This window comes from Carettochelys insculpta, chromosome 1 (genome assembly GCF_033958435.1).
Source record: "Carettochelys insculpta isolate YL-2023 chromosome 1, ASM3395843v1, whole genome shotgun sequence".
In the NCBI taxonomy this organism is placed as follows: domain Eukaryota; kingdom Metazoa; phylum Chordata; order Testudines; family Carettochelyidae; genus Carettochelys; species Carettochelys insculpta.
The window spans coordinates 85690412-85707390 of NC_134137.1; the positions used below are offsets into that span (position 1 = coordinate 85690412).

At 46.3% G+C, this 16979-nt stretch overlaps 1 protein-coding gene across 6 annotated transcripts in view; it reads left to right on the forward strand.

Moving 5' to 3' along the window:
* Nucleotides 1–16979, forward strand: part of PIBF1 (progesterone immunomodulatory binding factor 1) — a 225793-nt gene that overhangs the window by 122554 nt on the left and 86260 nt on the right. For 3 of the 6 annotated variants that reach the window (XM_074982867.1, XM_074982868.1, XM_074982869.1), the window contains 2 exons: nucleotides 429–519; nucleotides 10758–10860. In XM_074982867.1, coding sequence (XP_074838968.1) covers nucleotides 429–519; nucleotides 10758–10860 — 194 coding nt within the window. Of the gene's footprint in view, nucleotides 1–428; nucleotides 520–1278; nucleotides 1296–1399; nucleotides 3710–10757; nucleotides 10861–16979 lie in introns of those variants that run through there. The other 3 variants (XR_012643092.1, XM_074982870.1, XM_074982871.1) reach the window with 3 other exon arrangements.

Consider the following 16979-nt stretch of genomic DNA (forward strand, 5'->3'; position numbering starts at 1 on the left):
AGTCACTTGCATGGAATATGTGTCTGTAATCACTTGAATTAAAAATGGTTACTTACTTGTTCTGCTACCGTTGTTCTTTTGAGATATAGGTGCAGGCATCTATGCCATCCTCTGTCCCTTCCATATCAGAATCTCCATTCAGGATTACAGTGAAAAGGAACTCAGAAGAGGCAGGGCAGTGCTGCTCTTAAATGGTTCTAGAAAATTATTTCAAGGGTCAGAGAGCACAACATGCCCCACTGGGTTCTTCATCTTTGTAACACGGGGCATATGCACACTTCAGTGTAATACACATCTATACATGTATGTCAAAGAACAGCAGTTGTAGAAGTAAAAAATAACATTTTTTCCAATATTAATATAATTTTATGTTCTTTTGTGGAGCAATATTTTGAAAATATGGGATACATCTTTTTGGTTTTTTGCAGTGGAAAATGAAGATGAAGCAGAAAGGATTCTCTTTTCCTATGGGTACGGTGCAAACGTTCCTACAACAGCCAAAAGGCGGCTAAAACAAAGGTGATACATCTCTCTCACTGGTTTATGTCTAAGCTGAAGGAAACTAAGTTCAGTAGATCACAAATTTTAGAAACCAGCCAATATGAATGGTGCCAAGTAATAGTTTGTTGGTTTACGTAGCTATTCAGTATGTGGAAGTGCTCTTTACGACAGTGGTTTTGTGTTTTGTGTAATAAATAGGTGCTTGGATATTTTTCTGGGTTATTAAAGCTTTATGTTTTCTACCTTGTCTTTCAGAAAGATAGATATCTGCATGCCTTTGTTATACAACTCAAATATTTATAAAATCAAGCTAGTTAAAATAAACATTCAGTTACTCAAGAAACACTACTGTTGTTTATTGTAACAGACAAATAGTGAACTCAGAAGCACAGCAGTAAGGAAAGAGGAAGAGTCCAAGGTTTCAGAGCATCAATATCTCATCTAAATTGTGTGCATACTTGACCTGATTCACCTGTGTGCTTCTCCAGTTTATTTGGGTTTAACTTCACTGAAATCTATGAAGTAACCTCTGGGTGAAACCTGAAAAAACACATTGGTGAATCAGGCCTGCAGTGTTTTCTGAATGTTAGCTATTAAATATATACCTGACTATATGCAGTGTATGTAAATTGATGTTTCGGCTACAGTCCTACATTTTTTTATTTCATTTGGGAATTTAAATAGTTAACCTTAATATTGTGTTAGCTGAAGAGGGTGAGGTCATATCTTCAATAGGACCAACTTCTCATTGTTAGAGCTTGTCTCTTTCACCCACAGAAGTTGATCCAAGAAAAGACATTACCTCAAGCACCTTGTCTTTCTAATATCCTTGGATCAACGCGTCTGTAATATTTGTGTTAACAGAAGATTTTTTTGAATATATTTTCTTATTTTAAAGCTGGAGTGAGGGAAGGAAAACTGCTGATAACCGTAGTATTAAAACAGTCCATTCTTGGCTTAGATGCTTACAGCTGACTATGAAGGGGGTCATTTCACATCTTTGCTATTGATGATGATAGGTGAAATTGTCTTACAAACACAAGTATATCCAGTTATGTCATGACTGATTTACCTATGCGGTGGGAAAATAGGTTACTGTTTTAAAAGCTGAAGACTTGGACTTTTGGGGAAAATCACAGAATGTGAGTAAAAACACAGATTATATAAGAATATAGCAAATACAGGCTATGTCAACACTAGCAAGATTTTCTGAAAAAGCCAAGATGTCTCAGGGGCCCTTTTTTCAAAAGAGCACTCCTCCATGGCACCTGCAATTGGAGCGCTATGCTTTCTGTGTCTGGCCACTTTTAAAGGCACAGGGAGCCCTGAAAATCCTCTGGCAGGAAGCTGAGAGCAGGGCAGCAGAAAAGAGACGAGTTGCTGAGACCCACGCCCTCACACCTACCCTCTACAGCGGACATTCAAACAATGGCCAACAGCCAGCAGCCCTGCAACCTTCAGGAGCTCTCCAAGGATCTGGCCAAAGGGTCCCAGAAGCCCACCTGGGCCATCAAATATTGGGTCCTGTCCTGGATGGAGCCCAAGCTCTGGGACCTCCTGGGTTTCTAACAGGATGAGGATGTGCTCCGTGTGACCACCAACAAGAGACAGAATTACCCTGCTTATGCCCAGCTTGTCACTAGGTTGGCGGCCCAAGGACACCCTGCCCAGACACTGCCGCAGGTGCTCTCCAAAGTCAAGGAGCTGCAGCAAGGGTGGGCCAGGGCCAGGGACATGAGCAGGAGGTCAGGGCAAGACCCGCCCCTTTTACAAGGAGCTGCACAGTCTTCTTGGGGGCGTGGACAGCTCCCTCCCTCCCCCCAGCATCCTCCTCGATGCAGCAGTGGAGGAGCCACCTGCGGCGCTGGAGTCTGACCCCCCCCAAGGCGGGGGAGGATCAGCTGGGTCTGTCAAACCAGACCACCCAGACAGATCCGCCATTGGACCTGGAGTTTAGCTATGGGATCCTTGTGATTTCTGTGGCCTCAGCATCCTCCAGCCAGGCCATGTCAAGCAGGGCATTCCCAGGCCTGTTCGAAGGTCCCCCAGTAAGTATTCCATGCATTGTGCACCCGGGATGTTTGGTGATGGGGTGCCGCTGCCACAGCTGGGAGCAGGCCAACCACACAGCTGCTGGTCCCAGCCCAGACCACCCCAGACGACCACAGCTCCTGGCTCGCAGACATTCCCACAGGTGACAGTCAACACCCAGTTCCGCAGTCAACACCCAGTTCCACAGATAGCTCCATGATCTGCACACATGAAAAGAGGGTTGGGAGGGGATGCCCAAAGCGTCCCCAGCGTGTGCCCCACCCATGCGGGGACCCCTCAGGGCCCAGGATCCCCCAGGGCCACTGGGTCATTGGACGGGGCAGAGGGATGGCTGCTGCCCATGGTGGATGGGGGGTCTGGGTCCTTGGGGCTGTTGTGTGGGACTGACTTACTGTCTCTCTCTTCTGTCCATCCTTACAGCTGCGCCATCCAAGGGCCAGGCAAGTCCCACCACCCCACCGGGGTTGGCAAGCCCCGTGTGGGTCGTGGAGCCAGGAAGTCCAAGCACAGTGGAGAAGAGGGCTGGGGCACCACTACCACCAGTGCCCAGGCAGGCCCACACCCAGAGGGTATGTCAGTGCACCCAGGACAACACCTTGGCCTACACAGCCACCCTCTGGCACCAGAACAAGCTGCCAGTGTGGCGGGCACAGGTGGAGGAAGTGGACCTGGCGTGGTGGGAGGCTTGAGCTGAGCTCATGTCCCACTTGGGGACTATCACCAGGATCCTGATGGAACAGTCAGCCCAGTCTCGCGCCCCTGCTGCCTACCCAGCCCCCGTCACCCCTCCATCTACACTGCCCATGCTCGCGCCCAAACTCCCCCCCAGCCTTCTTGATGGGCTTCAACCAGTGGTTGATGGTCACAGTGGGCATCACTGTGCCAGTCCACCTCCCAGTACCCACCTCGCCTGCTGAGCCTGAACCTTCTGTACCTCCCCATGATTGCGGACCCATCCCAGCCCTGATGGGAACCCCAAAACAGGGATGGGAGGGGATCCAGAGGTCACCATGGCTTGTGGCCGGCCACCCCTCTGAGGGCTAAGGCCCCCCAACCCCTGTCCCAACCCCGCTCCAAAGTGTGTAGTTACCTCTTGTTCTGCAAGGTAACTAGTAGTACCACACTCTCTTTATTTTGCAGTTTCTACATTACAGTAAATGGTTTATTTTTTTCAACACCCCCGTGTCCCTTGTTATTGTGGGGGGGGCAGGATGGATGGGAGGCAGGGGTCATGGTGGTGACAGGGTGGGGCTATTGCCCAGAGGACCCTGCATGCCGTGCCCTGGGGAGGGTCACTGGGGCCCACAGATGAAGCATCTGACGAAGCGGGTCTTTGCCCATGAAAGCTTATGCTCCAAAATATCTTTTAGTCTATAAGGTGCCACAGGACTTCTCGTTGCTCTCCCAGAGGGCCTCCCGGATCCGCACCCCATTATGGTGGGCTTGGCGACCTAGCTGTTTGTACCTAGGGTCAGCCTCAGCCATCCACCCTGGGAGGAAGGCGTCGTCCTTGCCCTCCATGATGTTGTGGAGGTCACAGCACACCCACAACCTGGGGGACATTGTGCATCCCATCGTCCAGGCAGATGAGGAGACACCTGAACTGAGCCTTCAGCCAGCTGACACCACACTCCACAGAGTAGTGTACCTGGCCAAATTGGCTGTTGAAAAGGTCTGGATGAGGTCTGGGTGGCTGGTGTATGGCCACAGGAGCCAGGGCTGCAGGGGGTAGGCCATATCCCACACTGGCATGGTGATATCCCCAAATGCAGGCTCCTAGTGAGGGATGTAGGTCCCTGCCTCCATCCTCCCGCACAGGCTGGGGTTCCGGAAGACCCATGCATTGTGGGCCCAGGCTGTCCGGCCCGTGTAGATGTCCATGATCATGTCCTATGGTCCATCAGGGCCTGCAGTATGACCAAGTGGCAGCTTTTCCGGTTGGTAAAGCAGACTGTGCTGTGGTCCGGGGCACGGATGGAGAAGTGGGTGCCATCAGTGGTGCTGAAGCAGCGGGGAAAGCAAGGGTGGTGAATCTGGTGATGGCCGTGTCCAGGTTCCCAACGTGGATGACCCTCCAGAGAAGGATGGTGTTGATTGCCATCTGACCTGTACAGGACAGAGAGCAGACACACTCATGAGCGCATGAAAGGGTGCGCCTGGCCCCAGCAGGCTCTCCTGCCCCTGCCTGGCCTCCTCCCTCCAAACCCTCTGGGCACCTCCTCTGGTAGCAGACCTGAGTGGAGGTGGGGTAGCCCAGTCTCCTGGGGATGGACCTCCCCACCCCCACCCAACCCAACCTCTTGCACTCTTGACCCCAGTCTCCAAGGGTCTCACTTGCCGAGGAGCCCCCTCCCCGTGCCAGGTCTGCAAGCCAAGCATTCCTTTATGTCCAAGAGGACAAAAGTACATAAAAGCTTTGCTGGCCAGGGGCTTCCTAACTGGTGGGGCAATTTTTGGCGCGCACATCCCCATTACGGCCCCAGCCCACCTGACGTCTGAGTACGTAAACAGAAAGGGGTACTTCTCCATGGTATTGCGGGCGTTGGTAGATCACAAAGGTGTTTTCACCAACATCAACGGGGGATTGGCTGGCAAAACCAGAATGCTTATCCTTATGCTTAACTTGTTTCACTTCCACTATGTTTATTATATATATTGCTCCAGAGCTATCCACTATGGTCTGTATATTTCTCAGGGCCATGGTCTTCCTGAAGAGATGTCTACAGATTGCATTGGCTAGCTGCATCACCACCTCCCCCACCCCACCCATAGATCAGGGCTGATAGCAAGAGAGTTTTGGCGGTACAATATACTCTGTGGTATAAAATTCCTAATGTAGACAGATCGTCTCTCTCACAGGACACAAAAAAGAATACAGACACACACAATGAGATGTATTTATGGCACTCCAAAGGATAGGATTCTGAGGAAATAGAGTACCTTGAAAGACAAGTGGATGGATATTATGCAGCAATATGAACTAGACAAGTGGCTCCAAGAAGTTACTTTGTTATCAGCAGCAAGAAAATAAGTTTGCAGACATTGGGTGGTTGCTGTAGCTTTACAAAGACCGTAGCAAAAGGCTTCTCAGATTAAAGCCAAAGGATATAACAGAAAAACAGATAGCTGTATACGTTGGGGGAAGGCAGGCAGAAGGGCCTCTTAGCCTGCCTAGCTGCCCGCGTAGCCAAGCAGCTTCAAGTTGTGCTCAACTCACATTAAAGTGAGTTACGTGCAACTTGAAGCCGCGTAGTTATTGCTTCATAAATTTTTAAAAGATGAGGCCCTGTTAAGGAAGATTGAAATAAAACAAGTGTTTAAATTTTGAGGTGATTCTATTTTATTCTATTTCAATTTGTTCATTTTCCACATGACTCTAACTAGTCCTGTGCACTCCACTGTCAAGGCATTTGTCGCAATTTGGAAAACACTGCTTTTGCTACGGGTAATTCCATTGGAACTATTTTTTCGTGAATGTAAGATACATTTTCAGGACAAAAAAAGATTTCTTTTTTATGTGCATTGCTATGTTGTAGAGGGCTTGTGTAACTAAAGCAAAAAATAGATCAACAAGGCTCAGTTTAAATTTGACTGAAATGAAAGTATTACTTCGTATTTTCAGGTTTGTTTTGAAAACTTCAGATAGGACTTTCTTGTTTTCCATTTTTGGTATGGTACATATCTTCCAATTGGAGAAATGATTAGAGTGCAAACAAAATGATACTCTTATTTTGTAATTAGCTTTTCATACTATTTTGCAGACTCTAAATAAGCAGGATGGTCAATTTTTTGAAAACACTTCTCTTAAAAAATTAAAAATTTATACACATATCACTTTATTCATTTAGTCATTTGGCATTTGATTTATTTGCTTTAAAAAGAGAGAGGCTGATACAAGAACTCCCAGAATTCTCAAGTAATTACATAAAACACATTCTTAAGTGATGGCACAGAAGCACACCAACCCTTTGGAAGATGGGATGACAGGATAATGGTTAATGATGTTTTGTTCACTCTAACAGGTACAAGGAGAAGTATGGTAATATAGCAGTGCCTGGAATGTAATACATAACTTGTTTGTACTGATGTTTTAAAAAAAAAAAAAGTCTTCAGAGGGCGGGCATTGTCCTGATGCACTGTCTGAACTAGTATCGTTGCTGGGACCATTGTTCACCACCTTCAGGTGTAGGAACATACAGTTTGTCTCATCCAACAATGGCTAGTGTTCTCAAAGGTCTTACTCTTATTTTTCTACCATTCCATGGATACGCTATCTCTTGAAACCTCAGCTTTGTTTTAGCAGGCTTAATGAGGCTTCTTTATATTCTTTGTACTATCTATTCATAGAGACTCTGTGGATGCAGATAGCCACAAATCATTTTTGCAGATACAGATACCAATCTTGTATCCACGCAGGGCTCTAAGCACATGGGCAATCATCGAAAAAGAAAGAGCTGTCTACAGCAGGGGCTGGCAAAATACAAACTGCCAGATCCAGCCTGCAGTCTAGCAGGAGCCTCAGGCTGCATCTACGCTACCAAGATAAAATCAATTTTATTAAAATCAATTTCTTAACTCTGTGTTTTATCCATACAATTTTGAGCATCTTCACCTTCCCACATGCTCCCCACAAAATTGACTTACTGCCGCCACACACAAATAGCTTAAATTGAGTGCTGCTGCAGTGTATTGTGGGAACCTATCCCACAGTTTCCTGGGCCCTGTTGCATTCTGGCCCGACAAGCAGATGTGGATATATGATACCATCTTCCCACATTTCATTCCCCTTTTTCCCCTGCCATGTTAAGTATGTTTAAATAGAGATGGATGTTACACTGAAACAGCATGCCTAGGCTTTATTTTGGGCTTGGATATTGATTTAGGCCTCCTGGGAAAGAGGATTCTAAGTAGCTATGGGTGCCACACTGAAACTCAGATGAATCATCAGTAATTACCCAGGCTGGCTAAAAGACATTTGACTTTTGACAGCCATGAAAATCATGACCACCCACAGAGACCCTTCCACGAACTTCAGTCTGCATTTGGGCCACCTGGGAAAAAAGACCCTTAATCTTAAGCAGACATGGTTGTTACACTGAAACTCGAATGAATCATCAGTAATGGGCCAGGGCAACTGAAAGACAGTATGCTTTTGACAGCCACAAAAATCGTGACTGCCCGTGGAGGCCCTTTCAGGAATTTGAATCTGGATTTAGGCCTCTCACTGAAGAAGACCTTTAAGTCTAAGTAGACATGGTTGCTACACTGAAACTCAAATGATTCATCAGGCTAAGAGACCCTAGAGTACAACCAGGTTTGCACTCGGAGAATACCCTAAAGACAAGAATATTCCCTGGTACAAGGCTTACTTTGACAACCGTGGTAATTGTATAGCTGATACATTGCCTTCATTGAAACACATGTGGCTAGGGGTGGCTAAAAGAACCCTGGCTACATGCAGCCCCTGAAAACCGTGACTGCTGAGGGAGACATTCCCCAAGTGGCTAGAAGACCCCCCAACTACAGCCAGGCCCCGAAAATCATGACCACTGAGGGAGAAGTCCCTTGGGCAGCTAAAAGAACTTCTGCTAAAGGAAGCCTCTGAAAATCGTGACTGCCGAGGGAGACGTCCCCCAGGTGGCTAAAAGACCTCTGTCTACAGCCAGTCCCCAAAAATCATGGCCACCCAGGGAGACATCCTCTGGATGTCTAAGAAACCCCTGGTTAAAGCCAGTCACCAAAAATTGTTACTGATGTGGGAGAAGTCCCCTGGGCGGCTAAGAGAACTGTGGTTATCGCCAGCCTCCAAAAGTCATGACCCTCACTGCATGCAAGCTGCATGGCACCTTGCTTAGTACGTCCTTTTATTGGTCTGGGGTCAAGCCACATGATGCTGCTGAGTGCAGGAATGTTTCAGACTCTGTGGCACCTTCAGGGGGAGGGTAGTGGGATGTGAGGGTCAGGGCAACATGTAAATGGCTGAAAAGAAGTTTCTCCTGCTACCAGACAAGCATGACCCCAACCCACAGCTTAGCTGACATAGGGTGCCGGGGGCCAGCAGCTGGTGCCAGGCAGTGCAGAAAAAAAGGCAGCTAGCAGGGTTATACACAGAAACACATACTCCACAACTGCGCTTCTAGCAAGGAAAAAGAAGATTTTTCAGCCTTTCATGACCCTACAGCCACTGGCTTGCAGGTGCCAAATTGTAACGATCTTCCTGTTGCCTGATTCCTCTGCAACTGAGAGCAGTGGAGATGTAAGAAGCCAGAGCAGAGAACTGTGGTGCATTGTGGGTCACATTCGGGACATCGGTGGAGGCTAATGAATTCGAGTTAAAGATATGGCAAATCCTCGCTACCCTTCATTCAGAATTTTAAATATGAAATGAACATTACGCCCTGTAGGTTACTACAATTTTAGGATTTCGATATATCGATTTTAGTGGTCCATAAATCAAGCTAATGGAATTTACAGTGAGCACAGGCACTTGGAAATGTTGGCCTAACTGACTTAAATTCGATTTTGTCTCGTAGTGTAGTTGCAGCCTCAGACAGGCTCCCTGCCAGCCCTGTCCCAGCACTCCGCTAAGAGTGGCCCACTGCAGGTGCCATGTGCTTCTCTGAGCACTGCCGCATGCCTAGGTGCAGGAAGAGAGAGGCTTTGTGCAGTGCCCAACCCCCAGACTATCTCTAAGCTCCCATTTGGCTTCGAGGGGCATGCGAAGTTGAAGCAGGTAGGGAGTCTGCCGGAGGTACCTGCTGGGCAGCTAGCTGTTAGCCTCCTAGATAAGTGCCTCCTTGCCAGAGCCTGCATCTGGGATCCCACCTGTTCTCTTCGCCTCTTGTGTCCCTGCCCCAGGTCACAAGCCTAACCCTCTGCACCTGCTCCTGAACCTATACACCCTCCCAAACTCTGTATCTCTTTCCTGTCCCAGGTCATAACTTCAACCCCTGAACCCGCTGCACCTCCACCTTGGGTCACAACCCCATCCCAGACCTGAACTCCCTCCTGGACCCCTACACCCTCATTTCCTCCACAGTTCACAATCCCTTCCTTCTCCCAAACTTCCTCCCAAACCCCACATCTTCCCCAGCACCCCAGTCTCCTTCCCCAACTCCCTTCCACACCCAGTCTCCATCCCAGACAATTAATAAGAAGAATCTGGCCCTTGGCCATTGATCAAATGCTTAGCATGGCCCCTCAAGCAAAAATTATTGCCGTCTCCTGGTGTACAGTAACAGTTGAGAGGTACTGTTTACACTTCTTCTACATTTTGCCCTCCTTCCCTGCTACTAGTCACCTTACCAGTATGGATTCTGTTTTAGTGAAGATAGCTCTTACTGTGGCAGAGTGGTTGTAGCTACCTTGCCTTTTATGCCCTGAGCTCTGAACATTGCTTTTTCAAAAGATTCCAGTCTCATGTGCTGGGCTTGTGGGGGAAGACAGGAGGGACACACAGGAAGGGCCATACACATCAGAAATGCAATACTTGACGACATCTCATCTCAAAGAACCACTTATACCATAGTTTAAATAACCATGATTTAACATCCTGAAGCCTATTCCAATGTTATACTTAATTATAATATCACTTAAAATTATTTTGTGTAATAATGTACAGTGTGTTTCTTTTAGGAGATGTGACTCCCTTCTGATATACTTAATTACACTGAACTAATACAGTATTGTAAAATGATAAAAGTAAATTGTTTTAGTGAACAAAGTATCACAGTTAAGGTATTGTGGAAATGTCACTTCAGTACAATTAAAACTGCAGCATGACTTGGAGATCCCTGTGCAGACACCAAGATTTGTAACTGCCTCTCATCAGCAGTCCATATAAACTGTCCGTAGATTTGTAGAGCTCTACAAAATAGTGCCACATATCATCATGCAACAGTGATACAGGACTGTGCACCCCACTTTTCCTTAAAGACCTTCACCCCATGCATCCACATCTGACCTGCAATGTGCAAAAATGTTCCGTATACTTGGATTTGCAGGGCTTTTTTAACTTGTTCTTCTATTTTTTATTGTTTATAACATTTTACTGTACATTTTTACCTGCTTGCATTTTAGCATTAATGAAAAATTAAAGCAAGTTCTCAAGTGTAGGTATTACAGTCCATTTTGCATGTTTTGGAAAACATTCTATTTCAACTTTATTCATTCATTCATTCATTCATTTATTTATTTTGCTACAGCGTTCACTTGGCAAGGAGGTTACTGCAGCTAGAAAAGCAAAACTCATTGCTTATAAAAGATCTGGAATGTCAGAAAGAACAAGTGACACAGATTTCACAAGAGGTAAATTACTTCTACAAAAGAAACATAAATAATGAGACTATAAATATTGCAGAGCAGTCTTTTTATAGAATAGTTATTTTCTAAACAAAGTTTATTATGTATTTGCTTGTTTTCTCAAAATGACCTTTTAATTAACAGAAACATATTTATGCTAAATCTTTTCAAAACAATTTATAGTGCATTGTAAAACAGATTAAAAAGGATAGATTACTTCATGGACTAAACAATACTGTAGACTAGACAAAACTCTAATTTCTGAGCAGATGACCAACTATAGCAAAACTAGTTTGCTATTTTCTGTGATAGCTAATTTTTCAGCTAGCAGTTTATTACTTCCTATGCAGGTGAGCTTTTTCAATCATGATTTATTTAAATCATGTTTTAAGATATTACTCATCTTTAAAAGTTCCCTACTTTTCCATTGCTTAGGCCTATTAGTCTTTGAACACACAAATCTAGGTTGTATCTGGGTGACATCTGATAGATAATATGTTAAGTACTTGAAGGAAAGTTCTGTTTTCTGTTATTTAAAAATGTTCTCTAACTTAATATTTGTTTAATGATTACTAAGTACCTATATATTTTACAATACATCATTTAATCATTTTATTAGCTAAAGTGATATTGATGTGAAGAGTGAAAAATGAAGTGAAACCCCACAGTGAAACCCCACAGACTCAAATTCAGTAATGCCTAGAATTTTTTTTACAAGTTACATTTTCCTTCAGACTCTCACTGTAAGAATAAAAGAACTTCATTAGTCTTAAGTTATAAAAGGTGGCATTACCACCTTATTCAATTCCTGGCAGATTATGCTTTAGTTGTAAGGATTAATAGTTTGATTTTAAGCTTATTATATTACATAATTTGGATAACAGAATTGTATTGTACTTGTACTTGTACTATATTGTTCCTTTAATTTAGAATAGCTCTGGCTAACATTCTATGGTGATGAGTTTTGAGGCCTGTCAGTCATAACACTTTAACACTTTAAAAGCTGTTTTAATGATTTGATGGCAAGTTTATAGTACTTTGACACTTCAGCCTCTGAATTGGGAGGCTGTACAGAGGACAGCATATCCCTCTTGAGCTTCCTTCAGGTGCTCCAGAAACTAAACTTTTATTAGTCCAAATTGCTCTGTGAATTAAAGCAGAGATTCTGATTAAAGCTAAGGGTATGACTTTTCATAATTACACCAGAAAGCTAGAGGGAAGGATATCTGGCAGTTACTTCTAAAAAGACCACTGACCTCATTGTGCCCACAAAAGCCCATACATAGCTGTAGAGATGTAAAGGTCTCTGTCCTGCAAAATCTCCTCAAGGATCAGGAGATTATCTTGCCCTCTTTGTACATGGATTGATGGTTTAATCACGGAATGCTGCACACTAGATACTAAAGCAGTCATTTGCCATACAATACATAAGGGACGAACCCATGCTATGTCTATATGGGCAACTCCAGTGTCTCAACTACCTGCCCTTGACACCTGGTATATGGTTACAACAAATGCCTACCAGAACCACAAATCCTTCCCCTACATCCCTCACCAAGTCCTGTGTGCTGTGAAGAAAAAGAAGAACCCATATGACTATCTTCAATGTCGGAAGAGTTCTCCCTAACCCCCTAATAAAGACCTAGCAAAACCAGGGACCAGAGATGGGAAATCTATCAATAATACCAGAAGAGGGGGAAAAATAAACCCACAGGAAGGATGTTTGAGTTCAGCAGTCTATGCCTGTCAGAAACAATATAAACTGTCCACCCTTCTTTGTGTTTGGTGAATATCCCTTCAGCCCACTAATGGGTCAGTGAGGCTTGGGCAGTAGGAAATAATGGCCTTCAGGTTCTTACAAATACTTCCCCACACATAAGGCTGCCAAGGAGGAGTTGGAAGAGCAGCACTTTTTCCTTCCCCTTGCTTGTCAAGATCTCAGGAGTGTCTTGAATGTTTTTTTCTTCCTGCCAATCTTCACAAATCTTCCACCAGCGAGTAAGACGGTGCTTTTTACGAAATTCCTTGTGATTTCAAAGAAGAAGGTCCAGAGTGTAAAAATGTAATAAAATGTGTCCAAGTTTATAGAGAGCCTGAAATAATAATAGTTCTTGAGAGGTCTCATGATCTTGTTCATTTCAGTGTGTTATTAATTCAGGTATCTATTGGTAATTATTTAACTTTTAAAATTAACTATTTAACTTTTGTACAAAGCCTATCAAAAAGAGAAGGGAAATGATCTTTATAGTAAGGTCCAGGCAATCTACTGTATGTTAATCTTAGGCCCCAATGGCATATTACTTGGGAAAGTAAAACCCCTTATTTTGACCCCAGTCATGAATGAACCAACCCTAGTGTTTCTATTTAAGTTTCACAGAGCATCTGAGCCTGCAAGAGGGTCAAGAAAGGGTTTTAAACATTTTTTAGAAGTTCCAATACAGGGATAATAACATTGTGTTTAAATACTATACAAAAAGCTCTTCTGATTATTAGGCAAAATGGAAACTTGTTTCTCAAGGAGAGATTTTTCAATGTAAGAGCAGTACAGGTTGCATCTCTCAAATTTGATTTTCTCTCATCCATCCACATCTGTGGTCTGGCAGGGCTTGGGCTGGGGCTTCTGGCAGCCCTGCAGGAGCAGGGCAGGAGCCAGAGTTCCCCCTTGGTCCCTGGCAAAGCAGGGTCCAAAGCCAGAGGCCACCCATCCTGCCTCACAGAAGATGATCTGGGACCTGGAGACCCGTGGCCCCCTTCAGCTCATGGACTGGAGTTCCCCACTGCTCTGTAGCAGCATGGGACCTAGCCTGGAGACTCCAGCTTCCCTTCAGTAGTGTGACTGGGAGCTGGAGCTCCTCTGGCCAGCGAGGTGGGAGCCAGAACCCCTGCCTACCCCATGGCAGCTGGGGAAGAGCAAGAGTCCCCTGCCTATCCTGTGGCAGTGCAGGGCTTGCTGGAGCCCCTTGATGGCCCCGCAACAGACGGGATGGGTTGAAGCCCTGTGGCAGACACAAGGAGCCCAGGCTGGGGCTGCAGTCCTGGGAGGGGGAGGTGGGAGGCTGGGCTGTAGTAGCCCCAGGTGTGCAGGGCTGTCTGGGGGCAGAAACCCTGGACTACCCCAGCTCCAGCCAATTCTCTTGTTCTTCGAGTAGTGTCCCCATGGGTGCTCCACTCTAGGTGTTCATGTGTCCTTGTGCCAGCCCTCTGAGATTTTTCCATAGCCATGGTTTCCGATGCCACACATGCACAGAAGCACCTCCTTGTGCTCTCTGGCACGTGCACGATGTGGGCTCCTCAGTTCCTTCTCTACAGTCCTTGACTGCAGACGGAGCCTCAGTAATCTCTGCAAAAGAGTTCAAAAATTTGTTACTTAGCCCTTACCCATGCTCTAGTCTAAGTTATCTACACTTGTTCTACATTGTTTGATTCAGACGGTGCACCACATGCAAGGACATCATGCCCACGTCAAACAGACATGTGTCCTGAATAAAATGCCTTGGAGAAGCCCACCAGAGGCAGTCTTGCGTCTTTTGTTACAGCCTCATGGCGAGAACCTGTAAAGATTGGGCCAACAGGCTGAAGACAGTCCTGTACAAAAAATCCTTGCAGCCACCAGCTCCAGATAAGCCAGTGGTGAAGGCTGCAGGCGAGGGTGAGGACTCCAAGCATCCCCCCGCCTCCAAAAGAGGGTGGGGGGGGCCTCCTGTTTTCATACTGGGTCCCTCTACTGCCCACAGCACTAGCAAGCCCACTGTCATCTAAAACACAACAGACCACTTCAGTGTCTGCGCCTCCTGCCACAGTAGTAGTAGGTATCCTTCAGTCTATGTAGACTATGGATCGCGCCCTTCGTAGTTCCATTTGGAATCATCATTTGCAGCGTCGACTGTGACTGTGAAGGCACACATGAGAGTGACAGTCCTTGCTGCATCTGTTGCATGTGTAATGGGTGTCTGGCAGGTCCTTACTGTGCTTTCTGTAGGCTCGCTTCTCCTCTGCAAGCTGTCTTATCCTCATCTCACCCTTCTGAAGGCCCTTGTGTAGTTCCTGCCTCCATCTGCTGCGATCATCTGCCAACTCCTCCCAGCTGTCCGGCTCGATGTCTACCTCCCTGAGGTCCCTCTTGCAAACATCTTTGTAGCACAATTGGGGTTGTCCGACAGCTCTTTTGCCAGAGGCTTGCTCGCCATACAGGATGTCTTTTGGGATCCTTCCATCATTCATCCTGTGGATGTGGCCAAGCCAGCGGAGCCGCCGCTGCCTGAGGAGGGTGTGCATGGTTGGGATTCCAGCTTGCTCAAGGACAGCGGTGTTGGACCCTCTGTCCTTCCATGATATTCCAAGGATGCGCCTGAGGCAGCGCAAGTGAAAGACGTTCGGCCTCTTTTCCTGGCGGGTGTACAGTGTCCAAGACTCACTGCCGTAAAGGAGGGTGCTGAGCATGCAGCCTCTGTAGACTTGCATTTTGGTGTGGGTGTACAACTTGTTGTTATTCCACACTCTCTTGCTGAGTCTGGATAGAGTTGTTGCTGCTTTTCCAATCCTCCTATTTAGCTCAGTCTCCAATGACAGGGTGTCAGTGATGGTGGACCCGAGGTAAATGAACTCGTGGACGACCTCTAATGTATAGTTGTCAATACTGATTGATGGAGGTTCAGCAACATCCTGACCAAGTACGTTTGTCTTCTTTAGGCTGATGGAAAGCCTGAAGTCCTTGCATGCTTTGGAGAACCGATCCAGCAGTTTCTGAAGCTGGTCTTCTGTGTGTGACACTACAGCAGCGTCATCTGCGAACAGCATATCTCTGATGAGGACTTGCCGCACCTTAGATTTAGCTTTCAGCCTTGCAAGATTAAACAGTTTCCCATCAGATCTTGTGTGCAAAAAGGTGCCTCTGTTGAAGATCCAAAGGCATGCTTCAGGAGGAGTGCAAAGAAGATCCCAAACAATGTCAGAGCAAGGACACATCCTTGTTTGACGTCACTCCTGATGCTGAAAACATCCGATAATGTGTCGTCATATTAGATGGTTCCTCTCATGTCTTCATGGAAAGACTGGATCATCTTGAGTAACTGTGGTGGACAGCCTATCTTGTGAAGCAGTTTAAACAGTCCATCCCTGCTGACCAAGTCTAAGGCTTTGGTCAGGTCGATGAAGGCAATATAGAGTGGCTTCCTCTGTTCCCTGAGCTTCTCCTGCAGCTGCCTCAGAGAGAAGACCATGTCAATGGTAGATCTCTCTGCGCGGAATCCGCACTGTAATTCGGGATACACCCTCTTAGCAATCTTCTGGAGTCTGCCGAGGATGACGCGAGCGAACAGTTTACCAGTGATGCTTAGGAGGGAGATTCCACGGTAATTGTTGCAGTTGCTTCTGTCTCCTTTGTTCTTATACAAGGTTACAATGTTAGTGTCGCGCATATCCTGTGGAACCTCTCTCTCTCTCCAGCACAGGCACAGTAGCTCATGTAGGGGTTCCAGGAGGGTGTCCGTGGCACACTTGATTACCTCTGTCAGTATACCAGCGTGGCCTGGGGCCTTTCCTACTGCAATGCTGTTGATGGCTTTCTTCAGTTCGTCCACAGTTGGTTCCTGATCCAGTTTGTCCATTACTGGTCGGAGTTGGACGGCATCAAGGGCTGTATCAACCACAATGTTCTCGTGTGAGTACAGCTAGGAGTAGTGCTCAACCCAGCGCTCCATCTGTTTGGCTTTGTCAGTGATGACTTCACCAGATTTGGATTTCAGAGGTGCCATCTTGTTCTGGGTGGGTCCTAATGCCTTCTTGATGCCCTCGTACGTTCCCCTGAGATTACCAGAGTCAGCACTGGTCTGGATGCTGCTGCGTAGCTCAAGCCAGTAGTTGTTGGCACAGCGCCTTGGTTGTCTGCTGTACTGTTTTTCTGGCTGCTCTGAGCACTTGCAGGGTACTCTGGCTCGGTGAGCGTTTGTACTCCAGGAGTGCAGCACACTTCTTTTCAATGGCTGGAATCATCTCATCGGAGTTAGCTTCGAACCGGTCATTTGTGTTTCTAGCTCTTCTTCCAAACACCAACAAGGCTGTGTTGTAAATTGTATCCCTCAGATGCTGCCATCTGGATGTCACATTGGCACCCCCAGGGCTGCTGC